Genomic DNA, 21798 nt, shown 5'->3' with positions numbered 1-21798 from the left:
TAAATGTGACATGCAAGAAATCTTTCTCACATAATTCATAGATTTTAGTCTGGAATGCATTGCCTAGAGGTGTGATTGAGGGAGGTTCAGTTGAGGCACTCAAGAGAACGTTAAATAATTATTTGACTAGAAACAATATGTAGGGGTAAAAGGAAAAGGCAGGAGATTGATACCAGGTCATAATGCTCACTCAGCAGGAATAGTTTTTCTCCTGTCAACTCTTTCTGAACCCCTCATTATTGTGGAATACCTCTATCTGAACTGTACAGATTTTTATGGTATATTAATTATTGTAGAAGTGTTATCTATCACAAAGGAAAACAGTAGAAAATATATGACTACAATTAATGAGAAATATTTCATGATGTTAAAATAAATTTTGCAGTTGTGGGGTGCAACTACTAGATGATCTTAAGGCATCACAAAGTGATTAAAAGGATGAGTTAGATACTTCCTTTTTTTTGTACAAGCCACCCACCTGCCTGTACAATATTTTCTGTGTGATTGCAGGAGAAAGTGTAGAAGAAAACGCCAATGTAGTTGTGCGTTTATTGATCCGTCGCCCTGAATGCTTTGGACCAGCCCTAAGGGGTGAAGGTGGGAGTGGCTTGCTAGGAGCCATTGAGGATGCCATCAAGATTTCTGAAGACCCTGCCCGTGATGGACCAACAGTCAAGAAAGATCGTAGACGGGAACTGTAAGGAAATAAATACAATCAATATAATATAAATGTTACTTCTGTCTCTTACAAGACTCCCAAGTCCAAAAATATCCTGTCCAAAAAAACTGGGAGCATAATTTCTGTGTGAAATTAGAGCAGGAGTTGGAACTTTGTCTCCTCAAGCTTTTCCAACATTCACACTTGCGACATGATGTGCAAGAAAACTTTCTCACATTGCTAGTAATTTTAGTATGGAATGCAGCCCTCTCACTGACAATTATCTGAGGCCAAACCAAACCTATCCACAATCTCAGTGTTGTGTTTGACCCTGTAATTTGATTATGAGATAGAACATTAAATTTGGAGAAAAGATGTTCCCATGTGCTGATGGTACAGGAACAACAGGGAAACAGGTATTGCTTAAGGATTCCAGGGGAATAGGAAGGAGAATATTTTAACACAGTGGGTGATAATGACCTGGAACATGCTGCCAGTGAGCGTAGCGGAAGTGGAGATGGTGAATGATTTCAAAAGGCAGTTAGATGGCTAGTTGAGGAAACATAATTAGATGGCTGCAGGGATTGAGTTGAGGCGTGTGATTGACTGGAGCACTCCATGGATGACCGGCATAAGATGAATGGTTGAATGGGCTCCTTCTGTGTCATAAAGGACTATGTCATCTATCTGCAGCACTATGCTTTCCTGTTTAGACCATAAAAAATGCCAGTTCTGGTTGATGTCACAGACTAATTGCTTGTTCATGCATTGATGACTGCCTATGTGGAACATATTGTGCAGGAGTAACTCACTTCAACTGTGCAATTGAAAGGCAACCCAAAATTTGGGATGTACCCCCAATGACCCCTCTGTTGCTCTTTCCCTCCCACCTCTGGCCTGATTCTTTGCTGAGAAATGCCCAGCATTTGGTGCCCATCCCTAATTGTATTTGACAGCAGTTAAAGGTCAACCACATTCCTGTATGTTTGTAATCAGATCAATTAAGGACAGCGGATTTCCTTCCATAAAGAGCATTTGTTAACCGTTGAGGTTTTTTTTAAAATGACATCCAATGGCAGTTTCATGATCACCATTACTAGCAGAAGCTGTCAATTCCAGATATTTAAAATTACATCTGCTGCCCTGGTGGAATTTGAACCCATATCCCCAAAGCATTGGCCTGGGGTCTGGATTACTTGTTCCCACCACTACCATCTTCCCTTCATGGTTTTGAGCACAAAGAAATGGGAATGGCGTATGGAATTGTTCGGAGACATGATAGTTGTAGTGTCATTCAGAGTGAAATTGACCTGTTAGATGTTAGAGCAGACTAAAACAATTTGCAAACATCTGTTTTGCACTACTGCTCAAGTCTAATTTCACTTGCATTATATTCAGTTCAACCAGATATCTGATGAGATTTGCTTTTTAAAAAAAAGTTACTGCCATTTCATATCAAACACAATTTATCCTCCTTGACAATCAGCCTGACTGTGAAACAATCCAGCAAAGAGTAATGTTAATGTTGCTGAATCAGGGATAGCAATATGGATGTGACATCAGCTTTGTGATACAGTAAATCCTATAGGTGAGCAAAGCAAAATTGTGATTAAATAATTCTATTGTAGATCATGATTTTTTTGTTTAATCTCTTGTAGGTTTAGTGAAGAGGTCCATGAAGAGAATCGTGTCCATCTGGGTAATGCCATCATGTCTTTCTACTCTGCACTGATTGACCTGTTGGGCCGATGTGCTCCAGAGATGCATGTAAGTGATCACCCAATGTAGATGAATGCATCAACTACTGAGCTACTACGAGCATGGTGTGATTGTTATGTTCCAAATCTGTTTTTTATAAACATTTTGCAAACATCTGTCATAGCTCAGAGTGTACTTTGAAAGGGATAATATTTCACACTCAGGCTCCTGAGCAATATTAACGTGGTGGATGTGGCAAAGTTGTTTCCCCTTTTGGAGAGGATTAAGAGGCACAGTTTAAAAATAAGAAATTTCACATTTAAGACCAAGTTCAGGAGAATTTCTTTTCTCTCAGAATGTTGTTTGTCTATGGAATTCTGTTCTCCAAGAGCAGTGGAGGCTGGATCATTGTATATTCAAAGCTGACTTAGACTAACTGCCTGAATAGACAATTGACTGAATTATTACTAATATTATATTATACATTATCTACATCCAAATTTACTTATCCCTGAGTGTGTCTGTGCCAATGCGGAATCTATGTTTGGCGAAGCAAATGCAGCCTTTCTGTACCAGTACTGCATGGAAGATTAATTTTAAAAAGTTAAAGCAAGCCTTCACTCTTCTAATTCACTCTTCCCCAACCCATGCCAACCTCTACCTACTGACCCTTCATGACCCCTCATTCTCAATATACCCCCCTTTTCCCATTTCACCATCTTGCCATGGCCTCTCAAACCCCCATACCAACTTGTAGCCTTGTACACTATACCCTGGCCCTTTATAACCCCTTGTGCCATCTTAATGCAAATCCTTGCTCCCATACTTTTCTCTGTTTCATGCCACCCCCACCCCTACCCTTTATCAATTTGCCTAGTACAGTCACTTCTGATATAACGTGGTAGTTCTGTTCTTGCGATCTTGTGTTTTAAGAAAATAGCGCAATAGCAATGGGCCTGGAATCGTGTTATGGCCAATACAGGTGAGGAAAATTTTTGTGTTCTACAAATAATGGTCTAAATTCTTCATCAATTGTGTTAAACCCAATTCACGTTGAAGATATACGCATTGCAGCAGATATGACTGTTATCTACTATGGGCAAACCTCAGGCTATGCTGGCATGATTATTTGTCGTTTGATTACATGACTACTTAAAAAAGAAACTCATTCATTCAAAAATATTAAATCCACTGAAATTCTGTCAACTAATCGCTTATGAAAACAAATGTTTCTACTGTAAGTTCTATGACAGTTTTGATATGCCCTATGCACCTTTTAGGCAAACACTTCTATCACTTTGCAAACTAAAACCTACCTGATTCTCCTCCCCCCTGCATCCTGGGATCATATCTACAGGAATTCCTTGCCTCTCAAAAATGGTATCCTGGCCATCCAAAAAAAATTCACTGAGACAGACCTGCTCTTTTGCCTCTGGATTACAGATAATTTGGAAACCAAAATATGATTCAAATGCAGGAAGCTGGCATTTGAATGGTCTGCTGCTTCCTGAACCTGTGACATCTACAGACCCACCTTCTGCGAAAATCAGAAATGAGGCAGGACCTCTGATTCTCAGGAACTTCTTGATGCATCTTGGCGGCTGTCAATTCCAATGAAAATCTGGGCTTATGTTATAATGAAACGTTTGACATATAGCAACTCATCATTTTTCATAAAACTCAGAATTTCTGACGTTACTTAAGAGTAAAAGTGCCTTTCTACACATGCTTTTAAGGTTTCCTAACTTCATGCAAGCTGCTGTTATATCTTTTAGGATATTACTGTTTTACTAAAGAAAACAAGCTGCTGTTTCTCCTTTAAACTACACATGAAAACAGTGGAGCCGATTGGTAGACCATGCAATTTTACTATCTTGGTAAATTTGAGACACATAATATAGTGAAAGAGTAAATGCTCATATTAATATTAGTTCAGCTACACTGTTGACTTATTAAGAAATATCAAAATTAATATATATATATTTTTTAAAACTTTTGGCTAATGTTACAACCAATCCCTGGATGAAGTATCCTAAGTTCTTATGGGTTCTGAATGAGATACACCAAACTGTTATTCTCCTGAGTCAAGAGGGATTAACTGGCACTACTTTATTTACCTGCACTTCCGGTTAGCCACAAGTAGATTAATTAAAACGCATTCCTTTTGTGGTGGACACCTTTCTCCCAGATGGGCTTATGTTCTGAAAGGACCCAATTTAACCAGTCTTTCTTGACTTAATAGCATAGCACCCATCCGATTAGAAATGAGAGGTAAGTCCAAAAAGATTTTTTTTAAAAACATCAATCTCGTGATTCGGTGAATAGTAGATAAGAGTCAGCAGTCACACGACACCAGATTAGAGTCCAACAGGTTTATTTGAAATCACAATTTTTTGGAGCATAGCCCCTTCATTAGTCCAACATAGCACCTCCACGTCATAGTACATAATATAACAGCCACAATATTATATTGAGCGACAGTGGTAGAATTGATACGTTGACTGGTTGATTTCGAGATTCTTGGCTTTTCAGGTTGGGTGGACTTCTTTATTTCCTTTCAGTTGTAGCTGGCCTACAGCACTCCTCGCAAGAAAAGGTACCTTTTCCTTCATAAGTGCAGTGCAGGGATGCTATTTTCAAGCTTTAAACCTCACAGGATACTAATGCACATCCTAACATGTCGGGGTACTAACACGCACATGCATTGGGTGCATTGGTTTTTAATCCCTGTTTTTATATGTTCCTAGAAAAGTAAAATATGAGCATATCTTTAAATTCATATCCACAGACTGCAATATAATACACTGAATATGATTTCCTGCTGAGGGGAGATAATTAGATTCCTTTTCAAATCCGCTCTTTGTAGTTTCTTCTTTGAAGTGCCCTTAGTTCTCTACAAGCTGTGACATTCCAGCAGTTACACAGGGAATCTTTTGGCTGTAAGTGAGTTCCATTCTTAGAAGTTACATTATCTTTGAGGCATGACTTGCACACTTTGTTTCCAAAAAAATTTTGTGTCTGAACCAAAAGTTTAATCTGACCATAAATATTGCAGGGTTGTCATGACATAAGATGGTATCAAATATCGCTTGTGACATAATAACATAAAGAAGGATTTTTCAAAAAATGAGTGAAATCAACATTTTAGTTCAAATAAACAACATTAATTTAATGCATATTCTTAGATGCTGGCTTCCTGTGCAGCATTGCATCATATAGAAAACCAATTTGTACAACTATTGTTTATCTTATTCTTGCAACAGCTGATCCAGGCTGGAAAAGGTGAAGCATTGCGAATCCGAGCAATCCTGCGATCCCTGGTTCCTATTGAAGATTTGGTTGGTGTTATTAGTTTGCCTCTACAAATACCTGCTTTTGGGAAAGGTAAAGTTAAATAGCCAACACTGGTGCTAACAGAAGTCTTAGCTATGATCTAGATTGCATGTCCCAATCATATTGTAGCAGAATGGGCGATACATATGTCTGGTACTATTGGAAAACTGCAGTGCTCAAGGCAGTTTTTTGACGTGATAAGCAAACTGAAGAAATGAATTAACAGCCAACAGGATATATTCTAGTCTGAAAAGTCTCTGAGCTGAAAACAGTCTGTCATCCATGAGACGTGTTTTGTACATGCTAACTTTTCTGCAAAGAAGCCTCAAGTTTTTTTGCGTATGGTCCAGTCACTATGCTGGCAGTGTGGTCACCCTAGATGAATAAGGTTGTGGATTCCAGACCATTCACTGGCTGGAGAAATGGTCCACAAGGACAAGCCCAGAGATTTCCTTTTGACATGTTACCAGCCACTTCCCCACCATTTCCACCTCCCTTGCACCATAGTGGTTGTAGCTGTTGTGAAGGACAAACTGTTTTCTGTCAATTTTACTTACAAACCTGCCTTCTTCTGATCAAATACAATAACACCAGTGGAGATGAGTTGCTTATCCTGGAGACTGAAGAACTATACTTGATAAGAGTTCTTTTCAAAATATAACAACACGATTCTTTTTAGACTCAGTACAAATCTAACGTTACATGAAAATGGTGTAAAGCATAATTTTTTTTATTATTATAGAGGATGGAGCTGTCCTCTTACTGACTGAGCCTCTGTTCTTGATTATTCACTTCATTTTATTGTTTGTAATTTCCAGATGGTAACCTTGTTGAACCTAAAATGTCAGCCAGCTTTGTTCCTGATCATAAGGCTCCCATGGTGCTGTTCCTGGATCGAGTCTATGGGATAGAAAATCAGGATTTTCTCCTTCATGTACTGGAGGTTGGCTTCTTACCTGATATGAGAGCTGCTGCATCCTTGGATACTGTAAGTAATATAATTTTAAGGTCTTATTTTTTAAGAAAGTTACTAAAAATTATGCTCAAGTCAAACTGTGGTTCCAGGTGAATGTATCATATAACTGTCACATTCAGTTATGCAACTTATTTTCATTTTGGAACAAAAATGTTTTAACACTTGCACTAGTGCAAATCCATATGAAAAGTTTATTACAGCTAAATAAGACGGTGGATGGTTTGTTGAAAGTCAGAATATTTTAAATAAAATCAAGAAACTGGTTGCTGAAATCTGAAATATAAACAAAGTGCTGCAGAAACTCAGTAGATCTGACAGCATCTGTGGAAAGAGAATAGTTAACTTGGAGTTGGCACGTTAACTCTGTTTCTCTCTCCAAAAATGCTGTCAGACCTGTTGAGTTTCTGCAGCACTTTGTTTTTATTTTAATAGAATGATACAGTTGTTGCTGGAAGTTTTTCATAGAATTATGTAATATAAAGAACAAAGAAACCTACAGCACAGGAACAGGCCCTTCGGCCCTCCAAGCCTGCGCCGATCAAGATGCTCTGTCTAACCTGTCATCTATTTTCTAAGGGTCTGTGTCCATTTGCTCCCTGCCCATCCATGTACCTGTCCAAATATATCTTAAAAGACGCTAACGTGTCTGTGTCTACCACCTCCGCTGGCAGCGCACCCACCACCCTCTGTGTAAAGAACTTTCCTCGCATATCTCCCTTAAACTTTCCACCTCTCACTTTGAACTCATGACCCCGAGTAATTGAGTCCCCCACTCTGGGAAAAAGCTTTTTGCTATCCACCCTGTCTGTACCCCTCATGATTTTGTAGATCTCAATCAGGTCCCCCCTCAATCTCCGTCTTTCTAATGAAAATAATCCTAATCTATTCAACCTCTCTTCATAGCTAGCACCCTCCATACCAGGCAATATCTTGGCGAACCTCCTCTGCACCCTCTCCAAAGCATCCACATCCTTTTGGTAATGTGGCGACCAGAACTGTACACAGTACTCCAAATGTGGCCGAACTAAAGTCCTATATAACTGCAACGTGACCTGCCAACTCTTGTACTCAATACCCCGCCCAATGAAGGAAAGTAGGCCATACGCCTTCTTGACCACCCTATTGACCTGCGTTGTCACCTTCAGGAACAATGGACCTGAACACCCAGATCTCTCTGTTCATCAATTTTCCCTAGGACTTTTCCATTTACTGCATAGTTCGCCCTTGAATTTGATCTTCCAAATGCATCAGTAGATTATTATGGTCTAGATCTCTCATGATTTCCAGGGTAATCAGACAGAGCTTCCAAATGTTAGAATCTTTCGAAGTTTTTTAATATGTGTCTCTTAACTTCTGATGTCCACGGGGCCTGTGTGTGTGTGTGTGTGTGTGTGTGTGTGTGTGCTGACTCACTGCAAGCCTTCAAAAAGAGCTCTTATTTGGGCCAGAGTTCTAATCACAAAAACATTACCACATAGACTCGTATGTAAGATAAATTCTTGAGAACACCTTTTTCCAAAAAGTAAGGGGTCACCTTTTTGATACAAATATCCCCTTTGAAGTAAAACAAAGAACTGCAGCTGCTAGAGGTCAGAAACAAAAACAGAACTTACTGGCAAAACTTAGCAGGTCTGATAGCATCTGTGGGAAGAAAGTAGAGTTAACATTTCAAGTCTGGTGTTTCTTCATCAGAAATTACTTTGAGGATTGAAATCATTCCTGGTTTTTGGAACTGTTGACACTGACATTGATGGCTATGATTGAATTCAGCAGTGACCAGCTGTCCCAAACTTACCTACCTATATTTCTGACATGTAAATGATACAAGAACAATTGTGAAAAAGATTCACTGAACTGGTTCTACCAGCCCTCCTCCCAAAGCCAACATAAAGTATAAGAAAAACGAAGGATTTGTGGACCAAAAGTCAGGGATGTCTTATGAAAGCAATATATAAAAACTAAGGAATTTTGGGCTGAAAGTTGAAAGTTGATTTCTAAACATGATCATCCATTACTTGAGTACATAACGTAAGTAGTTTGACAATTAAAGCATCATGGTTAGAGTTAGTGCAATGTCCTCGACTGATTTCAGTTGCCTCAGGAGGTAGTAGAGGAATTTTCTGGGTTTTTTTTTGTTTTGTTTACACCTAGGCATTTTTTTTCTGCCGTTTGAGGCCCTCCCTGGACAGTGTATCGTGGTGCTGAGTAGGAAGGTCCATGCGTCATGAGGCTGAGAGGCTTGGTGGACTACCTGGATCTATCTCTTCCCATCTTTTTGGTTGGATTGTATGTTTCGGTTAGGTCAGGATGATATTTACATTTTGAGCTGTGAATCGTGTTAATCGGCCAACAAATCACACTTGCCATGATCCCGCTGTATACACCAAGGAGTTTGATTTCTATAAAATATACATGATACCTTTCTCCAATTCCTTTCTCAGGTTGCTTTCAGTACCACTGAGATGGCGCTCGCTTTGAATCGCTACCTCTGTACTGCAGTCCTCCCTCTGATAACTAAATGTGCACCACTGTTTGCTGGAACGGAGCATCGAGCCATTATGATTGATTCCATGCTGCACACCATTTACCGACTGTCCAGGGGCCGTTCCCTAACTAAGGCACAGAGGGATGTGATTGAAGCGTGCCTCATGGCATTGTGCAGGTAAGTGTGCCATTGTGAAATCCATATAAAAACAGTAAACGGGTAGAGTTTTCACTTTGGGTACAGTTTGGGATCCAGGCACAGATTTCCCCTAAAACTGAATCATTCATATCCCCTCCAGTTTCTAGTCACAATTTGCAGGTCACCAAATACAAAATCTACCATGAGCCAGTGTAGTGAGCAGCATTTTACAATGTCATCTAATTTAAACACATGTGTTTTAGGTATAGACAATGGCCTGGTAGTATTATCACGAGATTATTAAAATAAAGACTTAGGTAACGTTCTGGGGATCTGGGTTTGAACGCTGCCACAGCAGATGGTGAAATTTGAATTCAGTAATAATCTGGAACTAAGAGTCTATTGATGACCATGAAACCATTGTTGATTGTCAGGAAGAACCTATCTGGTTCACTAATGCCCTTTCGGGAAGGAAACTAGTCTCCTTACCTGGTCTGGCCTACATGTGACTCCACAGCAATGTGGTTGACTCTTAACTGCCCTCTGAGCAATTAGGGATGGACAATAACTGCTGACCTGGCCAGTGACACCCACATCCTGTGAATGTTTTAAAAATTGCTTGGTTATTCCATGTATGCTGTTCATTCAACCCACTTTGTGGTCTGAAATGGTATTATGTTGTATTAAACGTCCACCCTCAATCTGTAAAGGAAAGTGGTCTACTGCTATTTCTAATGTGTCCTGAGTGGGAGAGAAACTTCTTCCCCACCATATTGGTCATCTATTACTGTATTTCCTAGCTGGGCACCAGTGAATACCTTCAATGCTTTGAAGAAATGGTTCAATAAAATTGTATGCTTAGCTGATTTGTAAATTCTAGCAACTTGTAAATTCTAGCAACTCGCATAGACCACAATGACCAAGCTTTTTGACTGTTCTAGCCCATCTTTTGTAGAAGTACCTGTCCAGTTAAAGCTGACAGTTTTCTCCTGTTGTCATAGCTATCTCCGCCCGTCAATGCTGCAACACTTACTCCGTCGACTGGTGTTTGATGTTCCAATATTAAATGAATATGCCAGGATGCCATTAAAGGTTAGATTGCACTTGTATAATGTGTCTGATTTTAGTGAATATGCTAATGGAGATGTGTTGGCAAATTCAGAATTTGATTTATTAAAATATCATTTAAAATTTGGTTGATAGAAAATGGCTGTTTTTCTTTAATAATACAGGTAAGTCCTATAAGTTCTGTCTCTGTATAGATTTGCTTGTTTGTTAGCTATATGCCAGGTAAGAAGGAGTACAGATTTTATAGCAGATGTTTAGCATCTAACAATAATTTTATGACCTTGTGGTCCTGGTGGGGAGCCTTATCTGCTAGGAGAACCTGTCGAAATTTAAGGCATTGTTGTGCCTGATTTACCAACCATTAATTTCTGTAAAAGCATAAACAGCAAGGTTCCCTACATCAAAGCACAAAGCTAGATAATTAATTACCTGTTAGACGAAAACAGCTCCTGCAATAATTGACATTTTTATATGCTGAGTAGGTGTAGTGTTATCACTCGCATAGAAAATGGCTCCATGCGTGATGTACAATTCTGTTTCCTCTCTGCAGATATCACAAATCTGTAGGGAGGCAGAAATGGAATGAGGCATTACTAACTAAAGTAAAACACTTAAACTTTAATTAATCTTTTTGTGAAAACGGTCTTATGAAATAGATTTCTGATCTGTCTCGAACACTGGGTTCTCATATCTGTGGAGATTTACATATAGGTTCTCAAACTGGAGCCCACAAACCCCTAGATGCCTGCAGACACCTTCTAAGGCATCTGTAATGTCGGGACAGCCCTGTTACAACCACCCCAGGAGTTATGGTCAAAAGTAAGTGAGTGAATGATGGCTTGAGATATACTCTGCTTATCAGCTTCAGGCCTTTCCTTTTCTCTTTAGGGATCTGTTTTTGCTCCTGTTCCTGATATCAGGATGCCACAGCACTACCTCTCATGCTGTCTGTGGGCTTCTGGTTTATCTGTGCTGTGCTCTCCGCATGCCCCTGCGATGCCTGCTGTGCTTCACAGGACACCTTCTGACCCTGTGCTCCCTTACCATTTTACCCATGTGCTCCAGTTCCTGGGCTCTTGTTCCCATAGTATTTCTGCCAAGGATAGATCAAATCCACACTGAGGAAAAGATATGCACTCCTTCATCTCTTCCTGTTATCTTTGAGAACTTTATTTTAGCATACTTTACAGTAGACAGTTATTTCAGACTATTAAAATTTTGTTGGAGGCTCATGATTGCTAGTTTGTAAAGAGATCCTCCAGCTGAAAATTTTAGCAGCCATTGTATAGCTCAACTGTAATTCATTACCGTTGCCTGTAATTAATGGCAATTGTCTGTTCATTTTGGTAAGTAAAGACTATCTTGTGTTTATCCCAATCTAGTTGCTAACAAATCATTACGACAGATGTTGGAAGTACTACTGTCTTCCATCCGGATGGGCGAATTATGGTGTGACGTCTGAGGAAGAGCTCCATCTAACTCGTAAACTGTTCTGGGGAATCTTTGAGTCAGTTTCACAGAAGGTATACTGGGAAGTCCAATACATTCCAAAATCTTAATATAAAAGGTTGAAATATCCATACAGATATTTAAACCAAGGATAAAATGTTTGTACGTGAGAATGAAAAATGTGATAGAACATAGAACGTTACAGCACAGTACAGGCCCTTCGGCCCTCGATGTTGTGCTGACCTGCCATACCAATCTGAAGCCCATCTAACCTACACTATTCCATGTACATCCATTTGCTTGTCCAATGACAACTTAAAGTTGGCGAATCTACTACTGTTGCAGGCAAAGCGTTCCATTCCCTTACTACTCTGAGTAAAGAAACTACCTCTGACATCTGTCCTATATCTTTCACCCCTCAATTTAAAGCTATGCCCCCTCGTGCTCACTGTCACCATCCTAGGAAAAAGGCTCTCCCTATCCCCCTATCTAACCCTCTGATTATCTTCTATGTCTCAATTAAGTCACCTCTCAACCTTCTTCTCTCTAATGAAAATAGCCTCAAGTCCCTCAGCCTTTCCTCGTAAGACCTTCCCTCCATACCAGGCAACATCCTAGTAAATCTCCTCTGCACCCTTTCCAAAGCTTCCACATCCTTCTTAAAATGCGGTGACCAGAACTGTACAGAATACTCCAAGTGTGGCCGCACCAGAGTTTTGTACAGCTGCAGCATAACCTTTTGGTTCTGGAACTCGATCCCTCTATTAATAAAAGCTAAAACACTGTATGCCTTCTTAACAGCCCTGTCAACCTGGGTGGCAACTTTCAAGGAGCAAAACACTCTGTTCCTCAGATTTCAGTTTGAATGCCAAAGCCTCATTCATTGTTTTAGCGGAATCAGATCATTCAGTAGGCTATGGATTGAAAAGAGCTAAATGGGGAGGTGGCGTACTGGTAATACTACTAGACTAGAAAGCCAGAATATTATCGAGGGGAACAAAGATCCAAATACCTCTGGCAGCTGGTCAAATTTAAATTCAATTAATAAAATCTGGAATTAAATCAGGAATCAGTTACGTGACTTGTATAAGCAGCCATGAGTCAGGTGGTCATAACATAGTCACGTCTGAATCACATGGTTCCTGTTTCAAGGGATTATGCATAAAACTCATGACTGACAAACAAGTGCAGTACTAAGGGAGCATTGATGTTAAATCGAGACTCCATCTCTCTCTTTGAGTGGATATACAAGATCCTACATCACTAATTTTGAAGGCAAATAGGGATGTTCTCCTCAACATCCTGGCCAAAATTTATCCCTCAATCACTATCCTTAAAAAAGGCATGATTGCAGTGCTGTTTTATGGGAGTTTTATGAGAGCAAATTAGTTGCCATGATTCCTATCTAACAATGATGAGTAAATTGCAAAAAAAAATGCCTGTTACAAAAAATTATCTGCTAAGTGTTTGAAGTGTCCAGTGGTCTTGAAAAGAGTTACATATAAGTATAATATAATCTGAATCTAATTAAATGCAAGTCTTTTTTGTTTCTATTTGAGGAATTTATTGCTTGAGTAAACATAAGGTAGAAATATAGATTTAATGAGATTTCCTGTGTTTTGCAGAAATATGATGCTGATTTATTCAAGGCCGTGATGCAGTGTCTGTGTGCAATAGCTGGTGCACTGCCACCAGATTATGTTGATGCCAGTTATTCCTCCAAGGTCGAGAAAAAAGCTTCAGTGGATGCAGAAGGCAACTTTGACCCTAAACCCGTTGACACAATGAAGTATGAATTGTTTTAACATTTTTCTGAGCTGAATTTTTGATCTTGGTGAACTGCTAGTTTTTGTGACGCCTTTGATTTTAATCTGTGTTTCGCATCATATAAAAATAGGTGTCTAATTAATTTAGGTCTTGTGGCGCAGTGGTTAGCACTACTATCTCCTGGTTCAAATCCCACTTGTTGAATATACAGTGTTTGCTCACAAACAGGACTGATGGCAGATCGGAGAGTTTTTTTTTTCTGATCAGCCATCCTGTAAAACACAGCAGAAAATTACTTCAGTACTTGGCCAAGCCTAATGATGGACAATCCAACAACGTCCATGACCACTAGTGCCATGATGCCTGATGAGAAAGAAGAGTTATTAATGAATAACAGTCTGTGTTCTCCGACTTTGTTTAAGATCATTTGTCTTCCTTTCAGAAGTCATTTTCTGTTTGCCTTGTTTACTTTCCCAACAGAAAGAAATCTGGTTGTGCAGGCTGGATCCATTTCCAACCTCAGTATGTCGAGACATTCAGTACTGGGGATGAAGTGTGTTAACTGTCTCTGTCTCTGTCTCTCTCTCTGGCTTCTTTCTCGCAGTCTCTGGCTTCTCTTTCACTTTCTGGCTTCTCTTTCACTCTTGCTGTTCTCTCGCGTCTCTCTTATTTCGCTTTGCTCTTGCTATTTCGCTTTGCTCTTGCTCTCTTGTTCTGTCGCTTCTCTTGCTTCTGTCTCGCTCTTGTAACATGTAGGAAAATGTGAAAGCTAATTTACCTATGGCACATGTCACATACAACAATGCAATACTAAACAAGCATTCTGATTTAGTGATATTGGCTGGTAGATGAATAACATACCGATATTTCTAGAAATAAGAAAGGATGGGGAGCAAAGATGCTACCAGGTAAAACAGGAGTTGTGGAACTTTTACCAGAAAAAGCCCAACAGTATTAACCATCAGCTCGTCAGTAGGGGTAGAAATCTGTTAATTCTTTTTATTTGAAAATGAAAGTGCAAAAAGATGATTGAATAAATTAACATCAGCAAATTTGACAAGCTGAATACAAGGCAGCAAACAAGCAATTAGTACCTTGAAAACGTACTTCCTCTGAAGGATAGAGGTAGGAGGATGCCTGGTATCAAAAGGATCTACAGAATAGGTATAAAGGAATTCAAGGAAATACTCATAGTCATACAGAGGTAACCAGGCATACATCATGGAAACAACCCTTCAGTCCAACTCATCCACACCAACCAGATATCCTAAACTCATCTAGTCCAATTTGCCAGCATTTAGCCCATGTTCCTCTGAACCTTTCTTATCCATGTACCCATCCAGATGCATTTTTAGATATTGTAATTGCACTCATCTGCACCACTTCCTCTGGGCACTTCATTCCATAAACGCACTACCACGTGTGGAAAAAGTTTCCCCTCAGGTCCATTTTAAATCTTTCCCCTCTCACCTTAAACCTATGCCCTCTAGTTTTGGACTCCCTTATCTTTGTAAAAAGACGTTGGCAGTTCACCCTATCCAAGCCTGTCATGATTTTATAGACCTGTACATGGGCACCCCTCAGACTCCAACACTCCAGGGAAAACAGCCCTAGCCTTTTCAGCTTCTCCCTAATAGCTCATACCTTCCAATCCCAAAAACAACCCAGTAAATCTTTTCTGAACCCTTTCAAGTTTCACAATATCCTTCTTATATCAGGGATACCAGAATCAAACCTCGAATGAATCTGTGAAGATAGCAAAATCAGGTTTGACCATCAGTACAGATAGAGATGTTTTACAGAGTTAGAGAACCAACTAATCTTCCAAAACTTTTTTTTGTGAGTCAAACTATTTGATATTTGATTAATTTTACAGTGTCATAATTCCTGAAAAGCTGGACCCTATTATCAACAAGTATGCGGAGTACACACACGATAAATGGGCTTTTGAGAAGGTATGATATTTCTACTGCTTTCAGTTTTTTCATTTAAATATACTGTCTTTCACTGCGCTAAAGATCTTCAACCAGATTTTTGAACTGTAAAATCTTTAATCCATGCAGAGTAAGAGTTAGATGAATTTTATTGTAACATTGTTAAATCCCTTTGTTTGGCTACCTGCCTTTAGCAAATTTACCTTTAATGGCAAAACCTAACTGTACAACTTTACATCCAGTGTAAGTCTGATTTTCACTTAACAGCAATTTGAAAGAAAAGGCTAAAAAAAACTTGCTTCCCAGAAAGTGCTCATATGTCTTGCGCTTAGAATGCATAGTCTGCCATGATTGCCGTTTGCCAAAATCACAAGTTTTTCTGGGAATGTATGCCCTTCGAATGGCCTGATTTCACTATGTTGAAATCAGAGCATTATAGAGCAGTCTTAATTTTTCTTCCAATCTTTTGATTGATGCTTATAATTCAGACTTTCTTCTAATTCTTTCAAGGCATGCACAGCAATAAGTACAATGCAGATCAAAGTTCCTTCGAATTCTAATTTGCTCCTTGAGGTCTGCCTTATGCAAGAGTTAAGTCAAGGGAGAAATCATTGTTCTTTATGTGTGAGTCACAGCATCAAAGAGCTTGTACAATGTCTATACTGTTCTTCTCTCTTCTCCAGCGGATAACAATGACCAAATTGCCAGGCTGTTATTTTCAATCATAATTGCCCTGCAGAAGTAATAGACTTACGCAGAAGCAGAAAGACCCGAGGTGTTTCTGAAGGGACATACATTCACTTAAGGTGCATGCACTCCAGGAGGCCAAAATACCTCGAACAGGTTTTAAAGTGTTTGATAATGAGCAAGATTTTTTTAGAACAAATAGTCTTTCATACACCTACTCATCATGATGTTTGAAAATGGATGAGGTGATATTCTTGCCCCAGGTTAGACTCCCACATATCAATTGAATAAATTAACACAGATATTGAAACTAAATTTGATCCACAGATATTTAGCCCTAAACTAAAATAGAATAAACATGATGGTTTTGTGCCAAAATAAAAATTCATGCTGTAACCATTAGCACATTAGGGAATTCCTCAGAAAGGCTCTCTGATGTCCCCTGTTACCGATTGCATGTATCAAATTATAATTGTGCATGGAATATAACTGGGAAGTGAGAAAAATTGTTGCACTTTTGAGTTAATGCATAATTCAGTTGCAATATTGTACAGGTCCTATAGTGAGTTTAACATGTTTCATTGGGAGGAATACAATGATCATTGTCTTGTGTGTCATCTGCTGGATTCCTACACCTGGGCTGACCTAGAATGATTTTTTTGTGTTGGAAACAGGAAAAAAGTAGTAGCATTTTGTGTCAGAAATCTTCCCAGGAGAACCTGACTAAATCCCAGATTTTCGGAGGGAATGAATGCATAATTAGGCTTGAGGCAGTTTCAAACAGTCCTGACAGCCATGACAAGGGGTTGAGAGTTTATGTTAAAGCCTACAGTTACACCACAGGCATCCAAGGTGGAATTGGGAACCAAAGACTCGGTGTCTAGAAGCGGAACAGGGAGATCCTGTTCCTAGAGGGTACCAGGATGAGACTACTTGTCATGTAGCAATAGCACCTCTCTTTTAACTGACATCTTCCTCTGCCTCCATGTATTACAGGACACCACCTGACAATTCTAGGTTGTCCCTGTGAATTGACAATACCATAAAAGTTGTGAAATTGATTTGTTGACAACAGTGGTAAAGTTAGCCACCTGGGTGTACATTGATGTGCAACCACCTATGACATGCCACAAAAATAGACACTAGTTAGGGTACCGATGTCTGTGACCACCTGATGAGAAAGTTGCAGTCACTTTTAGCACTCTTTCTCAGTCATCCTGTAGTCCTTTTGCCTCTACCTGTAAATCCTGAGCTCAGAATGGAGTCTGCTCCATACACCACGTCTGCCCTCATGATGGTGTGGTGCTGTGCCCAACGAATGTAGACTGCCATTGCTCACCTCCAAATGCCTTGTTTTCTGAAGGTGCAGGGCTAGTTTCCAACAATTCTTTCTTTGTACTCAGCTTGAGTAATGCCAAATGCCCACATGACGCCATAAGATTGAAGACCCATGTACTGGCAACATTCTGAATTCTGACTTCTTCTCTCACCTATATTGAAGCATTAGCTACAGAAAGCATTTTTTGCGTACCTTATGAAACTCTTCCCAATTCTGTGACATGAGTACACTTAGAACGGAAATCAGGAGGGCTAAAAGGGGACATGGTATAGCTTTGGCAAATAGGATTAAAGAGAATCTAAAGGAATTCTACAAATACAAAAAGGTAACTGGGGAGAGAATAGGACCGTTAAAGAAGAGCAAGGCCACCTATGTGTGGAAACGCAGGAAATCAGAGAGATACTATTTTTCATCAGCAACTACTGGGAAGAAAGACATGGAAGATAGAGAATGTGGGGAAATAAATGCCCATATTACAGAGAAGGACATGCTGGGTGTCTTAAAATGCACAAAGGTAGACAAATCCCCAGGTGTACCCTAGAACTCTTGTGGGAAGCTAGGGAAGAGATTTCTGGGCCCCTTGCTGAAATATTTGTATCATCGATAGCCACAGGTGAAGTGCTGAAAGACTGGAGGTTGCTAACATGGTCTCACTATTTAAGAAGATTGGTAAGGAAAAGCCAGGAACTATAGACCGGTGAGTCTTTCATCAGTGGTGAGCACATCAGAAGGAATCTTGAAGGACAGAGTTTACATGTATTTGGAAAGGCAAGGACCGATCAGGGATTATCAACATGGCTTTGTGCATGGGAAATAGCCCCTGTCAAACTTGATTTGAGTTTTTTGGAGAAGGAACAAAGAGGATTGATAAGGGCAGAGCGGTGGATGTTTCTATATGGACTTAAGTAAGACATTCAACAAGGTTCCTTGTGATAGACTGGTTAGCAAGGTTAGAACACATGAAGTAGAGGTAAAACTAACTATTTGGATACAGAACTGACTTGAAGGTTGAAGACAGAGGGTGGTGGTCGAGGGTTGCTTTTCAGACTAGAGGCCTTTGACCAGCTGTGTGCCACGAGGATCGATGCTGTTGAAGTGTCTAGGCCCGAAATGTCAGCTTTTGTGCTCTTGAGATGCTGCTGGGCCTGCTGTGTTCGTCCAGCCTCACATTTTATTATCTTGGATTCTCCAGCATCTGCAGTTCCCATTATCACTCATCGATGCTGTTTCCACTGTTTTTCATCATTTCTATAAATGACTTGGATGTGAACGTAGTGGGCATGGTTAGTAAGTTTGCAGATGACACCAAATTTGGAGATGAAGTGGACAGCAAAGAAGGTTACCTCCGAGTACAATGGGACCTTGATCAGATGGGCCAGTGGGCTAAGGAGTGGCAGATAGGGTTTAATTTTGGATAAATGTGATGTGCTACATTTTGGAAGGGCAAATCAGGGCAGGACTTGTACACTTAATGGTAGTGTCCTGGGGAGGATTGCTGAGCAAAGAGATCTTGGCGTACAGGTTCATAGTTCCTTGAAAGTGGAGTCACAGGTAGATAAGATAGTGAAGAAGGCATTTGATATGCTTGCCTTTATTGGTCAGGGCATTGAGTATCGGATTAGGGAGGCCTTGTTGTGGATGTACAGGCCATTGGTTAGGCCACTGTTGAAATACTGCATGCAATTCTAGTCTCCTTGCTAAAGGACGAATGGTGTGAAACTTGAAAGGGTTCAGAAAATATTTACAAGGATGTTGCCAGGGTGGGAGGGTTTGAGCTATTGGGAGGAGCTGAATAGACCGGGGCTATTTTCCCTGCAGTGTCGAACGCTGAGGGATGACTTTATAGAGGTTTCTAAAATCATGAGGGATATGGATAGGGTAAATAGCCAAGGTCTTTGCCCCAGAGTTGGGGAGTCCAAATCTAGAGGGAATCGGTTTAAGCTGAGAAGGGAGAGATTTAAAAGGGACCTAAGGGGCAACTTTTTCACACAGAGGCTGGTGCGTGTATGGAATGAGCTGCCAGAGGAAGTGGTGGAGGCTGGTACAATGACAACATTTAAAAGGCATCTGGATCTGTACATGAATAGGATGTGTTTAGAGGGATATGGGCCAAATGGTGACATATAGGACTGGATTAATTTTGGATATCTGGTTGGCATGGATGAGTTGGACTGAAGGTTCTGTATCCATGCTGTATATCTCTACGACCTGTGTGAGCTTGGTTCCATGCACCTGGACCAATTTAGACAGCTGTTGTTTGGCCACCTCACTGAAAATTATTGAAACTTACTAGAGACAGGCTGCTAATGAATCTGCAAAGACATTAATTAGCTGCTTCTAAAGAGGGGGCCTGCTCTAACTCTCCCTTGCCTTTTGGAAATTAGGAGAGAATGGAAACAGGAGTCTGAGAAAGACCTTCCAGTAGCATGGTTGTCAGCAATTTCTTCTGTCTTATTTCCATTCAGTTTCAACTAGGCCACAAAAATCAAGCTCCTGAACACACTTCATCCTGGCAACTACATTAAAATGATACCATTGAGTTAAGTGATTGGTGAAGTAAAGTCCAGTTATTAATTTACATGCAACTTCCATAAAGAGAAATTGTATTTGAGCATATCTTAATTCCTGTATTTAGTTTTGATTACTAGACTAGTTAGGAGGTTGGAGCAAAATTTGAATGAGAATGCAGTTAAAAGACTGCATTTCCATTTTCTCATGGATCTCTCATTACTCACTGTTAAGTAGCACAGTGCAGAAGGAAGGTACTCAATCCGTTCCGTCTGTATTTGCTCGCGAAATGAATCATTTACTTCATGCTACTCTCCTACCTTCTCCTTGTAGCCCTTCACATTCTTCCTTTTTCGGATTACAGTCTAATTCATTATTGACAGGTTTAGTTGAAGCTGCCTCCCATCACACTATCAGGCAGCGTATTTCAGACCCTAACCGCTAGCTGTAGACAAGGAAATTCTTGTATTGTCTTGCTTCTGCCCAATATTTTAAATCCGTGTCCTCTCATCTTTGCTCTTTCCACAAGTAAGAACAGTTTCTCTTCATCTGATCTGTCCAGACCTCTCATAATATTGAATACCTTTATCAAATTGCCTTTCAGCACTTTTTGTCTCCAAGGAAGACAGCCCTAACTTCTCCAAACTGTCTTCCTTCCTGAAGTACTTTATCCCTGGAACAATTTTTGCTAATGCCTTCACACCAAAGTGCGGCACCCAGAATGGGTTGCAGAATTCCAGCTGAAGCTGAACTTTTAAAGTTCAACGTAACCTCCTTGCCACTAGTCTGCTGGGAAACAAGGCTTTGGCAGGCATCTGCTGAAGCCTCATTGATAAATGCATCTTGGAATTCTGTAGTGCAAATCCTCGAACTTCCTGTGGTTTTACCTGCACCAATAGGATTGCAAAGGTGCGAGAAGGTGGAGCACCAACACCTTCTAAAAGGACAAATTAGGGATGGGCAAATACTGCCTTTGTTAATGATGTCCACAAATGAATACAAAATAGATGCAATCCCAATTGGATTTTAACCTGTTCCTGATTCTGCCAGTTAACCTTTGATTGAAACAGAAAGCTAGTGCAGCCACTGAACATGAGCAAAAAAAAGCTTTTATGCTGGGATGTTGAAAAGCAGGAGTGTTTGTTGAGGCCTCACAATGAAAGATAGTGCTGTACTGGATTGAATTCTACTATATCTAAACATCTCTCAGCCACTTCAAAGCCTCACTCCACCATGTACTCATGATTGCCGATCATCCCCCCTCATCAGGATTGAGATAGTGTAGTGGGAATCTCACTTGGATTCAGATCCCACCATGACAGATTGTGGAATATAAATGTAATTCATAAAATATGAATATTAAACAATAATCTCACTGATAGTGACTACGAGATTGTCACTGACTTATAAAGAAACATACTGTTCTCTGCTATCCTTTAGGGAAGGAAATCTGCTGTCCTTGCACAATCTGGCCGACATGTAACTCCAGGCAGCAATGCTGTTAACTTCTAATTCCCTTCTTAAACTGCTGAAGAAGTCATTCAGTTCAAGACAATGAGGCATAGACAACAATTGCTTACCTTGCCAGCAATTCTGAAATCCTACGAAAGAATGAAGAAAAGAATTCCTGCTGCCAACTGTCTTTTCTTGATCTTGCTGTTGCCAGTTTCCAGTTACTGCCCAAATCGGGTGAACAGCTGATCAGCTATATGAAAATGAGAACCACCAAATGAAAGCTACCACATCTCCTGCTGACCT

At 40.0% G+C, this 21798-nt stretch overlaps 1 protein-coding gene across 5 annotated transcripts in view; it reads left to right on the top strand.

Moving 5' to 3' along the window:
* The window catches only part of LOC125447673 (ryanodine receptor 1-like), a 411721-nt gene that overhangs the window by 213965 nt on the left and 175958 nt on the right, over nucleotides 1-21798 (top strand). For all 5 annotated transcript variants that reach the window (XM_059641019.1, XM_059641018.1, XM_059641017.1 and 2 more), the window contains 9 exons: nucleotides 511-697; nucleotides 2317-2425; nucleotides 5620-5740; nucleotides 6508-6677; nucleotides 9107-9327; nucleotides 10290-10380; nucleotides 11739-11879; nucleotides 13431-13594; nucleotides 15449-15527. In XM_059641019.1, coding sequence (XP_059497002.1) covers nucleotides 511-697; nucleotides 2317-2425; nucleotides 5620-5740; nucleotides 6508-6677; nucleotides 9107-9327; nucleotides 10290-10380; nucleotides 11739-11879; nucleotides 13431-13594; nucleotides 15449-15527 — 1283 coding nt within the window. The remainder of the gene's footprint in view (nucleotides 1-510; nucleotides 698-2316; nucleotides 2426-5619; nucleotides 5741-6507; nucleotides 6678-9106; nucleotides 9328-10289; nucleotides 10381-11738; nucleotides 11880-13430; nucleotides 13595-15448; nucleotides 15528-21798) is intronic.

The sequence above is a fragment of the Stegostoma tigrinum genome, chromosome 39, assembly GCF_030684315.1.
Source record: "Stegostoma tigrinum isolate sSteTig4 chromosome 39, sSteTig4.hap1, whole genome shotgun sequence".
NCBI classification, from domain to species: Eukaryota; Metazoa; Chordata; class Chondrichthyes; order Orectolobiformes; family Stegostomatidae; genus Stegostoma; species Stegostoma tigrinum.
This window is presented reverse-complemented; position numbering and strand designations above follow the sequence as displayed.